This window comes from Lycium ferocissimum, chromosome 7 (assembly GCF_029784015.1).
Source record: "Lycium ferocissimum isolate CSIRO_LF1 chromosome 7, AGI_CSIRO_Lferr_CH_V1, whole genome shotgun sequence".
Lineage (NCBI taxonomy): Eukaryota > Viridiplantae > Streptophyta > Magnoliopsida > Solanales > Solanaceae > Lycium > Lycium ferocissimum.
The window spans coordinates 25402102-25421999 of NC_081348.1; the positions used below are offsets into that span (position 1 = coordinate 25402102).

At 36.5% G+C, this 19898-nt stretch overlaps 2 protein-coding genes across 2 annotated transcripts; both read left to right on the forward strand.

Annotated features, from left to right (window-relative positions):
• Window positions 1–2466: 2466 nt before the first annotated feature.
• LOC132064012 (COP9 signalosome complex subunit 1) lies at window positions 2467–9005 on the forward strand. The gene is made up of 6 exons (XM_059456862.1): window positions 2467–2975; window positions 4719–5039; window positions 6788–6904; window positions 7007–7092; window positions 8144–8378; window positions 8496–9005. The coding sequence occupies exons 1-6, from the start codon at window positions 2595–2597 to the stop codon at window positions 8670–8672; spliced, it is 1317 nt and encodes a 438-aa protein (XP_059312845.1). The 5' UTR covers window positions 2467–2594; the 3' UTR covers window positions 8673–9005.
• Window positions 9006–10099: 1094 nt separating this feature from the next.
• Window positions 10100–19513, forward strand: LOC132064013 (probable pectin methyltransferase QUA3). Its single transcript, XM_059456863.1, has 8 exons — window positions 10100–10493; window positions 10576–10794; window positions 11694–11897; window positions 11980–12190; window positions 12285–12546; window positions 12723–13097; window positions 13495–13590; window positions 19088–19513. The coding sequence occupies exons 1-8, from the start codon at window positions 10284–10286 to the stop codon at window positions 19308–19310; spliced, it is 1800 nt and encodes a 599-aa protein (XP_059312846.1). The 5' UTR covers window positions 10100–10283; the 3' UTR covers window positions 19311–19513.
• Window positions 19514–19898: the final 385 nt, after the last annotated feature.

A 19898-nucleotide genomic window follows, 5' to 3' on the forward strand; every position in this document is an offset into this window, starting at 1 on the left:
CCATCATCGACGTCTTCTCTTTTCAACATAACTAAAAGGGGTTTCTTCATTATCTCCTATTTTTAAGCTCGATTATGTTCGAAATTGACACGTTCTCTTCAGATAATAATGCCTATTTCCATTAAGTTGTATCTATTTTGTATATATACACATTTTATTGTATATATTTTGTATATTGTTTGTATAGTAAACTTTGTTGTATGTATAAAACTTGAAACTAGTTTGATGTGCTCATGTATTGTGTGGTTGAGAATCTGAATTGGTGGCTATTCCTTTTTCTGACACACACAAAACATGTGTATATAAGTTGTATATTTTCTGTATATATACACACAATTTTGTATATATAGTGTATATAGTGTATATTTTATTTTATATAAAAATTACAATTTTCTATACATACGGAAATGTATACTAATATATATACATTTTTGATATAAAAATGATATAATTTTCTATTCTATACGGCACCGTGATGATACATGATATATATTAGTGATTCATATGATACATATTATATACAAAAAATGATACATCTTAAACAAAAATGATTTTTACGGTTGTTGTTTATGTTAATAGTTGAAGTTTCATGTTTGTCTGGAGTGATACATATTATATTTTTTTTGAAATGATACATAACGGGTGATTTGTATTTTATACATTTTCTATACATTAATTTGGGTCGAATGGCCAAGTGTCCCTTTCCCCTAATTTTTAAAGGGATACATATTTTATTACTACATATTTATATTTATAGCTACTATAAAAAAACATTCCATTTAATTTATGTTAAATACATCTTATATATATATATATACAAGTTTCATGTTTAAGGGTCCTCCCATCTCTCTCTCTCTCTCTGATCTGAAGGAGGAAATCACCTCGCAGTTTTTTGCGTTTTTGGGTTTTTATTTGAAATTTGTTTTATTTAAGTTTTGGCTTAACGGGATTTGTTTAAGTCCTTTGCTTTTGGAAGTTTCAAACTTAGGTCACGAAAGGTGGGTTTAATTTGGGCGATCCAATTGTCCTTCCATCCTAATTTTAAATGGGTCATTTGCACAAGTGGAAAAATCCTTTTCAAAGGCAGTATTCTTTAATTTTTTAGCATTTTTGTATTCATTAATTTTTTCGTTGTAATATTTACCGGTGGTTTTTAATTTTTTGATCTATGTTCTTACAATTTTTTCGCTTGTATCGTAATATACATATTGAAAATATGATGCATTTGTGTAATTATTCGTGTATAAATTCCGTCCTCAATAAAAAAAAATCACATGAGACAAAAATTGAATACGTTTCGAAGAAAATTAGGCATTAAGAAAATGTTTAGCGGTAGTTTTTGCAAAATTTCAAGGGTCTTTGCAATTAAAAAAAAAAAAATTTTGGTGGTTTTTAATTTTGACTTTAATGCAAACCTTAAGGTAGAAATTAGTCTTGCCGTTTTGTAAAATTTGCCGAAAAAAAAAAATCTTTAATGCAAACCTCAAAGCAGTAGTTCGCTACATGCAAAACTCTTCAAATCGTAGTTCTGTGCCTTAAGGCAGAGTTTGAGGCAAAACTCTGTCTGGCAAATCCAAACTCTACATAGCGAATTTTTTTTAAAATTTTTGACTAAGCGGGGGTTCGAACCCGAAACCACGGGGCTTTTAGCGAAGGGCAAAAATTAAAGACCCCCAATTTGAGGTGCAAAAATTAAAGACCAATGCCTTTGAAGGGAATTTAGCACAAAAAAATAATTTTAAATTAAGTAATATATGTGGCAAATTATAATAAGCCACGTGATAATTTTAAATTGCAAAAATCCATCAGGTTTTGATCGTTAGTTTGAGAGAGTATTCTTGAGCCAAAAAATAGGTTGGAGGTATTTTTTGATAAAAAGGTGAAAAGAAAGTATTTGTAGATTATTTTTCATATGTTAGGGGTATTTTTGACCCTTTTCCGTTAAATTAATAGTTAAAAAAAAGTCCATTATCCGCTATTAATCGTCCTTGATACCTTCCTCGGTATAAAATCACAAGGTTTTTATTTTAATAAATAACCCTACTTAAATATTAATTAATTAATATTATTTTATAAAATATTGGTTGAGATGAGCTCAACAAACTTTTGTATAATTGAACTCCAAATTCGGATTCACGCCTGGAAGTCCCACATTAGGGATAAAGCGCTCCCTAATAAAGGTGGCTCCGCATCCAAGGGGACTCAAATCCGAAACCTCTAATTAAGGATGAAGGAAAGACTTACCACTCCACCAGAAACGTTGTTGGTAACTTTTGTTATTGTTGATATAACTCTTGCCTAAACCAGAAACAAATATAGAAAAAAAGAAAACCAAAAACAAAAAGAAAAAAAAAAAAAAACCATATGCATACTGGGCCAGACTAGGGACCCAATCCGAAACAAGCCAGGACACGGGCTTAAAAGGCCCAATATAAATTGCCTTCAAAAAAACTTCCTTAACATCACACGTCTAGTCTAATTACTTACACAACTTTTTCCTTCTTCAGTATTACTTCTGGATGTAGTAAGAACAACGAGAGAGAACAAAAAAACCCTAGCTCCGATTGAACATTCTAGAAATTAATCAATCTCCAATGGAACACGATGAGGAAATAACCGACGGCGAGATCTACGCCAACGGCGATGAGAACTCGAAGCGTCACCGTCCGATTATCAGCAGCGAACAGCTCGATATTGAGGCTTACGCAGCCTTATACAGTGGTCGGACAAAAATCATGAGGCTTCTATTTATAGCTGATCGATGTGGTAATGGTGCAATGCAATTGGAAGCTTTGAGAATGGCGTATGATGAGATTAAGAAAGGGGAGAATACTCAGTTGTTTCGTGAGGTTGTGCAGAAGATTGATGGACGTTTGGGGCCTAATTATGGGCCGGATCCTGCTTGGGCTGATGCTGTGGATCGTAGGGCTGAGATGAGGAAAGAGAAGCTTGAGAACGAACTCAACGCTTATAGGGTAAAGCTTTTGTTCTGTATTAATTTATCATTGAAACCCTTAATTTTGCCTACTTAATAATTTGTTACTCCTGTTATTACAAGTTCTTTGCGGTTTCGCATGTGGAGAGTCTGTTTGGATAAGTCTAGAAGCTAAATTCTGATTAGATGTTTCAAAACAACGTGAAACGTATAAGTAGGCGTTTTTCCCTACAAACCAAATATTTTTCACTTTATTTAGAATTTTTGAAGTTGGAGTTGTATTTGGTTATAGTTTTTGAAAAAAAATATATTCTGTTGTTAGAATGTACTGGAAGTGAAAATAGGTGAAAATAGCGTTTTAGGTGTTTTCCAAGTTACAACACCATAGTCTGGTGAGGTTGTTTCCGAAAGACCCTCGGCTCAAGAGAAAACATGACGAAAAAAGGTCAGATAAGGACAAGCTGATCAAAGTAGTATGTAAATGAAACTAACGGAAGCAAAAAAAGCCATGATAAACTAATCTGAAAAGGAGGCGATTAATACAAATGATAAATAAGATAATCGAAGTACAAGAAACAACAAATAGTAGTAGGAATAAAAGGACTATAAATTATAGAGCAAAACTGCGACTACTAGTACGAAGGGATAAGCCGGACTACCTACTAGCCTTCTATCCTAATCTGAGTCCTCCCTAACCTCCTATCTAAGGTCATGTCCTCGGTAAGCTTGCCTAAGTCCTGTCTAATCACCGTTCCCAATAATTCTTTAGCCTACCTCTACCTCTTTTGAAACCATCCATATCCAACCTCTCACACCTCTGGGGCATCTGTGTCCCTCCTCTTCACATGCCCAAACCATCTCAGCTTACTTCCTGCATCTTGTCCTCCACCGATGCCACCCCCACCTTATCCCGGATATCTTCATTCTTAATCCTATCTCTCCTAGTGTGATCACACATTCATCGCAACATTTTCATTTCCGCAACTTTCATCTTCTAAACGTGAGAGTTCTTGACTGGCCAACACTCCGCCCCATACAAAGAAAGTCGGTCTCACCACCACTTTGTAGAACTTGTCTGTGTTTTCCAAGTTGTATTTGGAATTTTCATGGTCAAACTCTGATTTTCAAATGAAATGAAAAATTTCCAGAAAAAGTGAATAATTCTCATGGCCAAACTCTGACTTAAGTTGCAGTTTTCCTCGTTTTAAGATTGTGAAGATATATAGGTTATATTGTGGGTTAAGGTTCACATAGTTTGAATCTTAGGGGGGTTGGGGGAACTAGGATGGTAGTGGCTAATGTATGTGTTAAAATTTTATTTATGTCCTTAATCAAGGTAAATTTATGGGTTTGTCTCTGTTCGTTTAGATTTATCTTGCTCAATTATAGCTCATACCGAGATATACATTGGTTTAGCTGATGTAATGAACATCTTGTTGATAGGATATAGGTGTAAGATTGTCTAGCTAATTGATTTCATCATGATACATTGGCCATTCAGGAGGGCTTTCTGAGTATCTTAGTAATAGTTCCTTGTAAGTGATCATGTCTAATGTACTTTATAAAAAATCCATGTCTGATGTACTTTCTTTTGATTCCTAATTTTGATGTATACAAAAATAAGGAAGGTGTTTCCAATTCATTATCAGAAAAGGAAAAAGAAAAAGAAGCCATGCATGTTTAATAATTAACCGTAAGTTGACATATTTGTTTCCTTTTATTTCTGTTTTAACTTATTATATATTGAATTCTAATGCTTAAGTCGAACTCACTGTCTGTGTAGACAAATCTGATCAAAGAGAGCATTAGGATGGGATACAATGATTTTGGAGATTTCTACTATGCACACGGACAGCTTGGAGAGGCATTTAAGAATTATGTTCGTACACGTGATTATTGCACGACTGCGAAGCACATAACTTATATGTGTCTGAACGCAATTCTGGTCAGCATTGAGATGGGCCAGTTCACACACGTTACAAGCTATGTTAGCAAGGCGGAGCAGAGCCAAGATGCTCTAGAGGTTGTTACAGTTGCAAAACTTCGTTGTGCTGCTGGGTTGGCTCACTTGGAGGCAAAGAAGTACAAGCTTGCTGCTCGGAAGGTTTGTGATAGTCTTTTTCTCATTAATGAGGCCTATTCCAAGTTTTAGGTCAGTCTTGAATTGATAGTAAGTGCCCTTACAATCCTCAATCTAGGCTCACAGAAACAAACTTGATCTAGTTTTTTTTTTTTTTTTTTTTTGAGATTGACATTGGTAACATAACTTGATCTAGTTTTTTATAATCTTAGTTTGATGAAGGTTGAAATAATTTCAGGCATCCAGATAACAATTGGTCTTCAAAGACTAACACTAGGACAAAAAAAGCACTTTACGTACATAAATCAGTTGGAAGTAAAATATTCAAACTATATGATATGTATTATATTGGCTTAAGTTTTTAGGATATACTGATCTTTCTGAATGAATTAGATTTGGGTAATTTCTAGTCAAGATTTATGTTGAATAGATGTGATCTGGTTTTATTCATGCTGTCAAAAGACATTTGTTTCACATCGTCAACATGCTTCACTTCTTTGAAAACACAAGGTGATGTTTTCCCATCTGCCCTAAACCTTGGTTGGTAGAGTTACCCTGGTACATGTGCTGATGCGAGGTATAAGTATCCTGCGGAATAGCTGAGGCACGCGCAAGCTGACCCGGTAACCATCGTATTATAGGAAAAAGAAAAGGAAGCCGTAACAAGGTTTTACACGAATAATATCAATCCTTTAATCCCCAGATTAGCCAGCCAGTTGTGGCTCAATAAGATCATCAGACCCCACTAGATCATATTTACAATCCTCTTAAAACATTTTTTGTCTCAGTTTGAATTTAGCTTTCAAAAAACAGTTTTAACCCACTGTCCATTGTGTCCTTCATCTTCTCATCCAAATCCTCAGCCTTCATTTTAGAAGGCTCTATAACGTTTTGATTTACTCTTCCTGAACCTTTGCAATCCTCTGATTCCGCTTTCTTGACCATATCCCCCTCTCTGCCCTACAACTCCGCAATGCACGAGTTAAACCAAGACACCCCAGTTGCATCACAAACTCGGCCAAAACCCATTTTCCAATCTGACCAACCTTATTGGCGAAAACACGACACTTTGAGAAGGGATATGTGGTTTATGAAGGCAGTAGAAACAATGAACCAAGTGAAGTTGGTGGAGATTTATTTCAGGATAATTTGGGAGCTACAAAAGCTGCAAAGAGAATGAATTTAGCAAGAAACTAGTAGAATTGTGGAGGAACGTTGCCTGAGCTTTGAAGAAGCCATTTCTGAAAAGGAGTAATTGGTTTCCACTTGAATTGTGATGATGTTTTTGTCATTCCTTGATTCCCTTGCACACATTTAGGGGGTCCTGCAAGGAAGTTCAAAAGAGTCTCGCAGATATTGAAAATTCAATCAACTTAATTTGCGTTTTCTCTTTGCTGGTTTTCTTCTTTTCTGAAATGGATTGAAGTGGCTAACTGATGAAGAAAGAAACAACTGAAGAGATTCTTATCCGGAAAAAGAAAATAAAATAGAATAAATCAATTGAACTAATGACTTGCAAGGCAAAATGCAATAATGCGGCCTTAAATTCCATCTGTATATTCAAGTTAATGCTTTTCTTGGTAGGATTATGTGCATATATTTGCTCATTTGGCAAATGTCAATTGAGGTGCTTATGCTCAATTGCCTTCTATTTTCTTTATTTTCAGTAGCAGTTAATATCATATTACCATATGTCTTTCCATTCTTTGCAGAAGAATTTATTAATTGTTTTGTTTCGTTTATCTGTTTGACATTTCATTGCGTCGTTGTAGTTCCTGGAAGTTGGTCCCGAATTAGGTAACAACTACACTGAAGTCATTGCACCCCAAGATGTTGCTACTTATGGTGGACTCTGTGCGCTTGCAAGTTTTGATCGAGCAGAACTGAAGGCAATAACACAATGCCCTTTTCACTCTTAAATGATTTTATTGTCGAAGCTGCATAATATAATTACGATGTCACTTGCTGATTCAGATTATTTGGTTTGGCAGAGCAAAGTTATTGATAATATTAACTTCAGAAATTTCTTAGAGCTGGTACCTGAGATAAGGGAGCTCATTCATGATTTCTACACAAGGTAACTTGAAATGTGTTATGATGCTTTTAGTTAGATTCACTGTGCAGGAAAGTCTCAGTGGGTTATCGTTAGTCATGTGTGCTAGAAAATGCCTCATGTATTTGTATCGACAGATGAGTTCCATAGGAAACTTTATGTTGAAGCAATTCAATATATCAAGTTCAACCCCCTGATATTTGATGCATGAAGTCAGCAACTTGACCTTTTCCACTGTTGTCTGGTTTGGTTGTGGTGGAAGGAAGAACAAAGGTTTAAGTACTGAATAGCTGTACCTATTCTTGATTTCCTTCTTCACAGAGACTTCTTTGCTTTAGGTTAGAAAAAGATGGAAATGATTGAAATAAAGGGAAGAAAAGTGTATTTACCTCCGTTTAATTTATTATTTATTTTTTGACAAGTAAATAAATTTTATTGGGTTATCAAAATGCAAGAGTAAGGCTGCGTACAATAGACCCTTGTGGTCCGGCCCTTCCCCGTGCATAGCGGGAGCTTAGTGCACCGGGATGACCTTTTATCAAAAAAGTAACTAAATGTTGCTGATATACACCAAGATGGTTTAGAGGTGGTTTGCATAGATTTAAGAGATCTCTTGCTTTGAGAATCCCAAATTTTTCCTACTAGACAAACTATAAACTTATGGAATGAAATGGACCCAAATGGTGCGAATGAATGTCGAGTATTACTATCACGACTACTTTGGGCTTGAGAATGTAGTTATTGCACACACGAGGATGTGGCTGCTATACTTGCAGTTCCATTTATTACCCTTGGATCAGTAGAAAATAAAGGGTGGGTGGACCTTAGGAGAATATAATATTATATCGGAGAAGAGATGTAGAGAACTTATCCTGCCTATGGAACATTTTCGTGTGTATAGTTTGATAAGCTTCGCTTTTCCTACCTTCAGACTGTTATTTCTTTAACCCAACTAAAATGATGGTAAGAGTTCAAAATCGAATAAACTGCCAGTGTCTGAAGTTGTCTTGCCCTGGAAGTGATGTCCTCACACTACTCCTTCCCCTAATGAACTCCATTTTTATTTATGATGCAGTCACTACGCTTCTTGTCTGGAGTATCTAGGGAATCTTAAAGCAAATCTATTACTTGACATTCATTTGCATGACCACGTCGAGACGCTGTATGATCAAATCCGTAACAAAGCTTTGATACAGTATACCCACCCATTTGTCTCGGTTGATTTGAATATGATGGCCAATGCTTTCAAGACGAGTGTTGCAGGATTGGAGAAGGAACTTGAAGCTTTGATCACTGACAACCAAATACAGGTGACGGAACTAGTAACATGCACCTCTGTACTCGTGTCTGCAGTGCGTGGAAAACCTTGTTATATTTAGTCGATTTCAATTATAGATCATGAATTCATGATTGTTCCTGTCCTGCAGGCTCGAATCGACTCGCACAACAAAATTCTATATGCACGGCATGCGGATCAGAGAAATGCAACCTTCCAGAGGGTGCTGCAGACAGGCAAGGAATTCGATCGGGACGTTAGATCAATGCTTTTGAGAGCAAACCTTCTCAAGCATGAGTACATCCTTAGAACAACAAGGAAGCATTGAAATGAATGAGGAGGATGGTAGCAGTTTTGTTTGCCTTGATTGTGAGGTTAGGCATGTTGCATGAAGTGGACTATTGCCTACAGAGGTTGGATAGAGTCTCGGAAAGCCATATCTTTTGGGGTTCGAGAAGTTTTCCAGGATAATAGAGGACTGCTGTTCATATTTTATAGATTTATCAGTTGCTGGAAAAGTATATATTTTTGCCTGATCTACTTCCTGCAACCTTTCTTGGTGATGTGTCATCAACGAATGCTAATCCATTTACTACCTTGTTTTTTCGTTCCCTTTACAATTTAAGATAAACGATTCTATCTAGCTTATTGTGTTGATGCTGATCAATGGCTTAGAAATGGTCATTAGTCTCGAGCTTAATATGTTTACGTTGGTTGGTTTCTGGTTAACTTGCCGAGACTTTTGATGACTGCTATTTGCTTCAACATTACCTCTTTGTCGGTTATGTACGCGTCTTCGTATTTAGGGTGTTCTCCGAGATCCCCGATGGGCTCGTCCCATCTAGAAGTAACTAAAGACCAACACAAAGGTCAAGGTATATATGATGTATTAAGTATTAACCACCGACAGTTCTCTTCCACTAGAGGACAGCTGTGCGTGAATTTTTTTTTTAAAAGTCTGGACCCGGCTTTTGTTTATAATGGTTGAGCGATAGATCGAGAAAATATGTCACTTTAGTATGGTGAAGTAATAAATTTTCTTTTTCTTTTTTTTGGCTAAAGTAATAAATTTTATGTCAAGAGTACATGTTATGTTTCTCCTTTTGATCTTGAAAATACTATGCAACATCTTTCTGAGTTAGCTTTAGACTTAAAGGCTTTAGCCAAATGATTTAGCTTCAGGTTGGTGATCGCCCAAGCTTCAGATTAGTGCACTATGAAAAATAAATTTAATAAGAAACACTAAGAAAGTTTCATCAATTTATAGAAACTATCACTAGACACCAAAATATAGCAATGCAAATAACTACTCCAAACTTGAGAAATAGATCAAGAATAGCAGAAACTGTAGAAAATGTATCTCCAAATGTGAGTTTTGGTAAAATTCTTTGTTTCACCAACAACAGTTGTTAAATATTTGATAAAGATGTAGTTTTGTCAAACTTAAGGGATTAAAACTACTCAAAAAACCTTTAAAGGACCATTTTGAACCTGTTTCCAAACTTCCCATTTTTGTAATATTGTTCCTTCTTGTAGTAATAACTATCGTAACCAATAAATTCTCAGAACTAATTAACTAATGAAGAGATATATACATAATTACGACGTATCATAAGGGAGGCATATGAAACACATTAAGAAGAAAGAAATTGCGTTTGCGTAGATCTCCATACTTCCCTCTTTAGTCCTTTTTAACACATTAAAAAATGGCTGAATATTACAATTACAAATTACAAATACTAAAGAATAAAAATATCCTCCCTGTCTCTCTCTCTCTCCCCACAAGCTTCTTTAAGCTACACACTTAAAAAAGCAGTACAGTAAATCTATTTCAAACATATGCTTCAGATCTTCAAATCCTAATCATAAAACTGTGTAGCAAATCGCAACACCCGTACATATGATTAGATCTTGAAGTTGTATCTATTAACTACCAAAAATGGGTCACTTAAATCTACCATCATCAAAGAGAAATGCTAGACAATGGCGTCTGCTTGATTTGGTATCAGCAGCTTTCTTCGCAGCAGTATTAATATTCTTCCTTCTTCTCTGTACTCCCTTGGGTGATTCTTTAGCTGCTTCAGGTCGCCAAACTCTACTCCGTTCTGCATCTGGGGATCCCCGCCAACGTACTCGCCTCATTGCCCAGGTTAAAAAAAAAAAAAAAAAAAATTAATTACTGTTAAGTTCTGTTTGGATCCCTTTTTTTGAATTTTTGAATTTTGGTGTAGGTGGAGTCAGGGAGACATAACACAGCGATTGATGCATGTACAGCTGATTATGTGGATCATATGCCTTGTGAGGATCCGAAAATTAATAGTCAGTTGAGTAGAGAGATGAATTTTTATAGGGAAAGACATTGTCCTTTGCCTAAGGATACACCTCTTTGTTTGATTCCACCTACACAAGGTTATCGTGTTCCTGTTCAGTGGCCTGACAGTTTGCACAAGGTAATGCATCTCACTGGTTTACTTTTGGTGCTGAAAAGGGCAAATGTTTCGTAGTTATAATTGATCTGAAGCTAATCCCCAGCACCCTGGAAGTTTGTGCTGAGGGTATTAGACTGTTAATAGAAGAAGCACTTTTATTTACTTAATACTTTAGGTTTCAAGATTACTTGAGCCGAGGGTCTATGGGAGACAACTTCTCTACCTCCCAACGTAGGGGTAAGGTCTGCCTACACAATACCCTCCCCAGACCTCACTTGTGGGATTACACTGGTTATGTTGTTGTTGAACTTTAGGTTTCAAGATTCTGCCTTCCCCCTGAGTCTAATTTTTTTTTTCTTTGGCGTAGCACGTGGAAATAGTTTGTTTGATGGATGGCCGTGAGAGTCGAACCTGGGATATCTGCATGTTCTGAAACCATGTTGAAATGCCCTTACTTAAAAGTTTTAAGCTGTTAGGGACAGATACTTTTGCTTATGTTAGGTTGCAACAGTTTGAGTGATTTTTGAATTCATAAGTTTCCCTCAGATTGGTAGCCTTAGATGTAGTGTCGTCTGCACCTTATGTTTCGTTAGATGGATCCCGTAATAGTTTTCTTTTGTTCTTCCTTTTCCTTTTCCTTTTAGATTAATGTCAATAGTGCCTTTTTCCTTGTCTTGGGCCTCTTTTGGTGGCAATTCTTTTAGTAACTCAGCCTCTCAATATGTTAAAAAAATACAGTTCATATTTTCTTGTAGATTCTGCTTAAATTGTTGCATTGCATCTGTGATCGTGGGCCACTTTTGGCTGTGTTAAACTTTTGGCTGTGTTAACTTGCAGCCTTACCGTTGAGGGCTTTATTTTTCTTCTGGTGGGTTTGATGTTTCAGTGCAAGGTCACACTAATCTTCCCTTTCTTCACAGATATGGCATGACAATATGCCATACAACAAAATAGCTGACAGGAAAGGGCACCAAGGATGGATGAAAAGGGAAGGGCCGTATTTTATCTTTCCTGGTGGTGGAACTATGTTCCCTGACGGAGCAGAGCAGTATATCGAGAAACTTAAACAGTACATTCCGATAGCTGGTGGAGTTTTGAGGACTTCCCTTGATATGGGATGCGGGGTAGGGTGTTCTTGCTCGTTTCCTTAGAATCTATAGTATTGTTCTTTTGAATCTGTGAACATAATATTCATTCCTACTACAGGTTGCCAGTTTTGGTGGTTATCTACTTTCTGAAGACATGTTGACGCTCTCTTTTGCTCCAAGAGATTCACATAAATCACAAATACAGTTCGCCTTGGAACGAGGAATACCTGCATTTGTTGCCATGCTTGGGACACGCAGGCTTCCTTTTCCTGCCTTCTCGTTTGATTTGGTTCATTGTTCGCGGTGTTTGATTCCTTTTACTGCATATAGTGAGTTCTCTGAGTTCCCTGAGTTCCATGGTCATTGTCAAGGTGCTTTAAATATCTGCTTTTTGAAATCCTGAAAGAAGAATTTGCCATGCAGATGCAACATACTTCATCGAAGTTGACCGGTTACTCCGCCCCGGAGGCTACCTTGTCATTTCTGGTCCTCCTGTTCAGTGGCCCAAGCAAGATAAGGAGTGGGCGGATCTCCAAACAGTGGCCAGATCATTGTGCTATGAGCTGATTGTTGTAGATGGAAACACCGTCATCTGGAAAAAGCCTCATGGGGATTCATGTCTTCCTAATCAAAATGAATTTGGGCTTGAGCTGTGCGATGAATCAAATGATCCAAGTGCTGCATGGTGATTCTTGTTTATGATTTTTTTTTTTTTTTTTTTTTTTTTTCTCCTTCCATGTTCTCCACCTGCATCTTGCTATGATCTCCGACAATTTTTTGCTGCTTTCTCCTTGATAAGCATATTGTTGGTGGAAGCATTATAAATAACTATCTCTGTTTTTTATGTCAAATTAATTGCAGGTACTTCAAGTTGAAAAAATGTGTGACTAGGACTTTATCTTCCAAAGGGGAATATGCTGTTGGGAAAATTCCAAAATGGCCAGCGAGGCTGACAAAAGCTCCTTCTAGGGCAATCGTATCTAAAAATGGAGTGGATGTGTTTGAAGCTGACTCAAGAAGATGGACGCGAAGAGTTGCATATTATAAGAATTCATTGAACTTGAAACTAGGAACTTCATCAGTTCGTAATGTCATGGACATGAATGCATTTTTCGGAGGATTTGCTGCAGCATTATCATCAGATCCGGTCTGGGTGATGAATGTTGCTCCAGCGCATAAGCCTTTAACCCTTGATGTCATTTATGACAGAGGCCTTATTGGCGTTTACCATGATTGGTAGGTCAAGAATTTGCCTATCACATAGTTCTCAAAAGAATTTGTCTATCACATATTTGTTAGTCATTCTAAAAAGTACATTATGTTTGGCGGGATTCTGGATCATTATCTCTTTTTCTAAGAAAAAAATCTTTATCCTTTCTGCTAGATAGCGACTTCTATTTTAAAAAAAAATCTCTTTCTTTAATCTTTATGTCCGGAAAGTTCTTTCCTTACAAAAAAATTCATCCACTCATGGTTTATAAATCCGAGAACTTATGGAGACGTTGGAAAAATGAAACCTCCACATAATAAGTGCCGACATTAGCATCCTTCCTCTTTTTCTTTCCCCAAAGGAAATGGATAGATGGATTATGCACTTCAACTAATGAACTCCATTTGCCACTCAATGTCACAGGTGTGAGCCTTTTTCAACATATCCTCGGACTTATGATCTGATTCATGTGGGATCCATAGAATCTCTCGTAAAGGATCCTGTCTCTGGCAAGATCAGGTATGTCTAAACATCTGGATTCTTCGATACTCTTTATCTTTGATTATACATAGAGCCCGTTTGGATTGGCTTATAAGTTGGCTTATAAGCTGTTTTTAGCTTTTTTGAGTGTTTGGCTGGCCAGCTTAAAGTCATTTTGTGCTTAAAATAAGCTCAAAAAAATAATTGGACCCATTTAACTTAGTTTATCTAAAGCAGCTTATAAGCTGAAAACAGCTTATAAGCCAAAAAAAAATAAGTTGGACTACCCCAACTTATTTTTTTCAGCTTATAAGCTGCAAACAGCTTTAAGCTATAAGCCAATCCAAACGGGCTCATAATTAGATATTTCCGACATTACATTTCCCAAGTTAGCAGTTCTGAACCATTTGAATATGAAAGTTCTCACCTATTTCCTGAAAAAGGCGAGTTATCTTGTTCAGACAATGAAAAAGTACATTGCAGCACAATAGTTGATGATAGAAACAATATCTTGTATGACATTTAGTTATTAGTACTTTTAAGAGATGCAAAAACTATGTTAATCCAAGTAGTAATTTCAACATGTTTTTCACCATTGATCAGATTTCATTGAAAATGGCACATGTATCAGTATTTTTGGCTATATGTGAAATTAATCTTATCTAGTAGATTTAAATATGTAGGATATCCTTGGCGATAATAATTAAGATCTAAAATAAGATCATCATATTGTTAGAGTACAATCTCTTTGTTTTGAAGAAGAGGTAGAATACAATCTCTTGGAATCAATGAAAGGAAGTTGTCTCGAAAGACCTATAATCTCTTGGAATCCATGCAGACCTAGCGCAAATAAAGCACAAAGGGAGTAAAAGATCTACATAAGCAAAGGAGATACTAATTAGTTGGGATTAACTTTTAGTCATGTTAGTACATCTACTTTGGGTGCAATAGTCTTAGGAGTCCTCTAGTCATGTCAGGAATTGATATATAAGTAAAAAATATAGAGGATTTCTGGTTTTATTTGTTTAATTTTGTTTTATACACCAAGATGAGCTTAAATGGAGTGACATGGTCTATGAGGATGCACACAGCCAATCCCAACTTGCTTGGGATTGAAACATAATTGTTGTATACGAGTAGAATACCGTTATATTTATTTATTTAATTGATGATGGTTATGTCCGGGCTAGCTTGTGCGCATCTTGACTAATCCACGGGGTATCTGTTACTTCTCACCAACACAGTTGCTGTGTAACTTTGTCTAACAAGGCTTATACATATGAGAAAAATAGTTTTTTCCTGCTGTTGAGATTGAAATGAGCCCAGTCCCTTGGAAGAATACCATTATAGTTGTACCATTAAAAAATATGAGCAGAATGTAGATTATTGTAGAAGCACACATACGCATCCATTCATATATATATAAAACTATATTTTTAAGTAATTAATAAACAATATATTTAAGTAATTTCTGGTTGTACTCTTTGCATATCAAAAAAAAAAAAAAAAAAGTAATTAATAAACTAAATGAATTTTTGTAAGAATCAGTGACAAAATGTGGTCCTCATTTGGTTCCAAGATATATTTGACGGACTAGTATTTTTTTCTTTTTTGGGTCTTTAAAGGATTTCGCTTGTCCCACATCTATTCTTAAGCATTGTACTTAGATTATCTATTTTTAAGCATTGTACTTAGATTTTGTGGACTATATAAAGACATTGAAGTCTTATGTAAAATCATTTTGGAATACCAATAAAAAAAGGTAAAGTCATTTTGGAATTGAGAAAAAATATTGAATAAAGCTTTGTGCTTTAATTTACTTTTCTCAAGAGAGCTTGTTTCCTCTCAAGAAGTGAGTGAGTTATACATGGGAATACCAAGGCAGCCTTTTTTCTGGCTATCATATTATAATGGGGTTCCTAACCTCGCCAACATTGGCACACCCCCGTCATTTAGGAATCAATGCATGAGAATAGCCAACCATGGCAGCCTCGTTTTCAGCTATTATGTCACAGTGGTTTCCTAAACTCGCCTACATTGGCACACAACCGAACGTTTAGACATCAATTTTTTAATTAAGAAATATCAGTAAATCTTGAGGACTTGAATACCAGTACGCTCTGATTATACTTTCTGCCACAACTTTTGGCTCGAGATTTTGAAAACTAATTGCAGCATTGGAAACATTGAATGAAGCATGATAGTTATTTCCATGTAGACATTGGATTTCATTTTCTTGTGTTACTGGATCAGTATTTTTGACATAAAGTTCAGCAATCATACATCATGTATTTGGTAACAGTGGGGAATAATGCTTTTACTATTTGCACTTAGCTATGGATGGTTTCAGAAGAGGTAGAGGTAGGTCGAAGAAGTATTGGAGAGAGGTGCTTAGACGGACATGGCGCGCCGACTTACCGAGGACATGACCTTAGATAGGAGGCTATGGAGGACTCAGATTAGGGTAGAAGGCTAGTAGGTAGTCGCTTTTGATATATAGTCTATTGTCATTTGATGCTTGCTACTATGTGTTGTTTCTTGTACTTCAATTATCTTATTTATCTGTGGTAGCTACTGCTTCCTTTTTTCAGACTGCTCTATCATGACTTGTTCGCTTTCTTTAGTTTCATTTTCATTTTGCTTTGAACTGCTTGTGCTTATCTTACCTTTTCTTATGTTTTCTCTTAAGCCGAGGGTCTTCTGGAAACAGCCTCCCTATCTTCCGAGATAGGAGTAAGGTCTGCGTACACTTTACCCTCCCCACATTGTGGGATTTCACTGGGTATGCTGTTGTTGTGTTGTACCTTGTAGATTATAGCTAATCATCCACCGTGTAGTCCATGTCTGACATCAAAAAGTGGATGCTGTAACCTCCCTTGTAAAACTAACAGCCAAAAACTTGTGGTATCTTTGATCAAATTTTCAGTCAAGAGTAGAACATTTTTTCTATTGGAATATAGACTCCATTTTCTTCCCCTAGAGATGAATTCCTTCTCTGATAGTATTTTTGGATTTTCAAACGACCTTAATAGTAGTTAGTTGAACAGTATAATCACAAGTACACTTATGATATGAATTTTGATAGCCATATATTTTCTTCGTTGAATAACTTGTCAAGATGCGGGAAGCTAGGCTGAGATGGTTCGGGCATGTGAAAAGGAGGTGTGAGGATGCACCAATTAGGAGGTGTGAGAGGTTGGCAGTAGCAGGAATTAGGAGAGGTAGAGGTAGACCGAAAAAGAATTGGGGGAGGTGATTAGACAGGACATGACACAGCTTCAGCTGATTGAGGACATGACCTTAAATAGGAAGATTTGGAGGTCGAGAAACTAGGGTAGAAGGTTAGTAGATAGTTGAGTTTTGCAGCATTGTGTGTGTGAGAGGTAGGGGGCTAGCCTCTTCTGTGTTTATTACTAGTACACTATTGTTTAGGTATCGCGTAGATCCATACTCTTCTGTGTGTATTACTATGTGTTGCTTTATTTGTTTTATATCTTGATATTTTTCTGTTTTATTTTTCTTGCAATCCTACATCCAGTGTTGCCAAAGGCGCGCTTAAGCCCTGAAGCGAGGCTCAAAACATGGTGAGCGCTTCGCCTCGCTTTATGTGCGCTTCAGTGTCGTCATCAAGGCTCTAAGACTACTTTTCTTGAAATGTATGCCTCTCTTGAAGAGGTGACACTAGATGATTGATATTTCACTTTATCGTGACATGGAATACATATGATGAGCTACAACAATGGTTAAAGAGCCTAACATAGCTAAGTTAAGTGATAATTGAGCATGCCATGACATTGTTAGGATCTCATATAGACCTTTGTGGCCCTGACCTGTAAATGGACCCCTCTCGGGGACTTTCTTAAAGAGGAACCTCATGTAAATACCATGGAATAAGGTTTGATCCTATTCATGGAGATTCCGTAACTATTCCAAAAATGGAAAGTTCGACACAATTGGTTGTCCATATATTTGTTATTCATGCTTACTATTATTAGTCTTAGACTAAACATACATATATTTGTATATTTGCACCACTGCGCTTTTTTTCACTAAAGCCCACACTTTATTTGCGCTTAAAGCCCCAGCCAAGCACTTTTCGCTTTTGATAACACTGCCTGCATCGACTACATTTCTTTTGAGCCGAGAGTCTATTGGAAAAGCCTCTCCACCCCACAAAGGTAGAGGTAAGGTCCGCGTACATCCTACCCTCCCCAGACCCCACTTGTGGGATTACACTGGGTATGTTGTTGTAATAACTTGTCAAGGTGGAACATTAATGTTATCTTTTTCTTCTCCCTGGAGAAAAGTGTTTTATACTGCTCCTAGCCTCTTAAGGTATATTTAATCTGCTTGGAGATGATAGAGCATGGAGATGATGCAGTAAACTTAATACCTTGTTAGTTTATAGCAATAGAAGTTTTATTGATAAGGTTAAATAGAAACGTGGTCTTATTCCTGAGCAGTGTTTAAAAGGCATGGGCGTAAAGCGAGGCGTAAGCCCCATAGGTATTTGATTTTTAGTATCCCATAAAATCATATAATTACAATACATATTCTTAAATAGGTAAAATTGCATAAAAAATTGAAGAAAACTATAAATAAGTGAAAAGTATATGTAGATGTGCTCCCCCATAAAAAGCTAATCGAAGTAATCCATTATACGCCACTTACAAGCACAAGTTTTCTTATAAAAGCCAACATAATTATATAAAGAGAGCAAGAGAAGTAATGAACTTGAAAACCTAATTTAAGTACAAATTTACAAACTAACCTGGAAAAATAAATGAAAAGAGACGAAAGTAACTCTTTTTCTACAATGGAGGAATAAAAAGGATGAATAATAACCTGCAATTTGAACTTGGAACTTGTTGTGATGAAGGAGAAGAGAGTTTTTTTTTTTAATTTGCAAAGTGATTGTTCGTTACTTCTGAGATAGTAGAAGACTAGAGAAAGTATTGGGAAAGAACATAAAGTAGGGGTTCTAGCTATAAAAAAAGGTCTTGACTTTTGTAATGTAATGTTTCATTTCTTTTTTATAACTTTTGAGTAATTACAAGCTGATTTTTGAGAATTTGGGTATTATGTTAAGAACTTATTCAACAAATTTTATTTTAAATTGAAGAATTTTCCTAGGCTTACGCCCCAACACAAAAACTCGCGTCATGGACAGGCGTACAACCCGAATTGCTGGGCATACGCCTTTTGAGACTTTCGCCCCCCACCATCGCTTGGGGGCATTTTGGCGCGCCTCGCCCCAAAAACGCCTTTTAAAATACCGTTCCTGAGGATCATTCTGCATGTAAGGAGTTAGTAATAAGAGATGGGGTGGGTTTGCAATCTAAAAATTGTTACTGACCATGCTAATCTCTGCCAGTTACCTTGATGTTAGACTTGTTTATAGGGAATAATTCTTCCCAGCTCTCTCTTATTCCTGAGATAGATAAAGAACTGTAGTAATCCCAAAAAGTAGATGCAAGACTGTGCTAGGTTTCATTGACAGGTGCAAAGTGATTGAACCATTTGTACATTCTTCCAGGTGCAGCCTTGTGGATTTGATGGTGGAAATTGATAGAATTCTCCGGCCTGAAGGAACTGTTATAATTCGGGACTCTCCTGAAGTGATAGACAAAGTAGACCAAATTGCTCCTGCTGTAAGATGGACGGCAACTATTCATGAGAAAGAACCTGAATCACATGGAAGGGAGAAAATCTTGGTAGCCACAAAGAATTTTTGGAAGCTACCTTCTGCATCCCACTGATTGATCCTTTTGTTGTACTGTAGGTATATCCCTTTTTGTCCTTATAATCTCCTTATTAAGGCCCAATAACTTGTTTCAAATGATGCAACTATTCTAGTTCTTTCTTGTCTCTTCATTTAGCTTATGTAGAATTAAATGGAAGCGCACAAAGATGGGAAAAAACTGTAAATTTTTTATAGTACACTGTTAGAAGCACTCATAAATAGTCATTTTAGAATAGTTCTCTGCATTGTTTTTCCCTATTCCACATTCTGTTAAACCTTGAGCATCATGCAGTCCATACACAATTGCTGGGAGCTGAAGAATTCCAATAAATCATATACCTTATTTAGCAATTTACACCAAATGCCAAAAATGCAGGCACTTGAACCTGAGCTTCTGTAGAGTTTCTGACTTTTTCTTCAAAACACCTCTGGTTCACATCCTTTTCTTTTTTGGTGTGTGGATAATAGTGGAGTCTGGTACGCTTGCGCGTACCTCGATTATTCCTTCGACACCAGTTACCTTCCATTAGCACAAGCACCAGGTAGCTTTGCGCATGAAGACTTAAGCAGATAAAACAAAACCACCTAGTATTTTTTGGTCTCT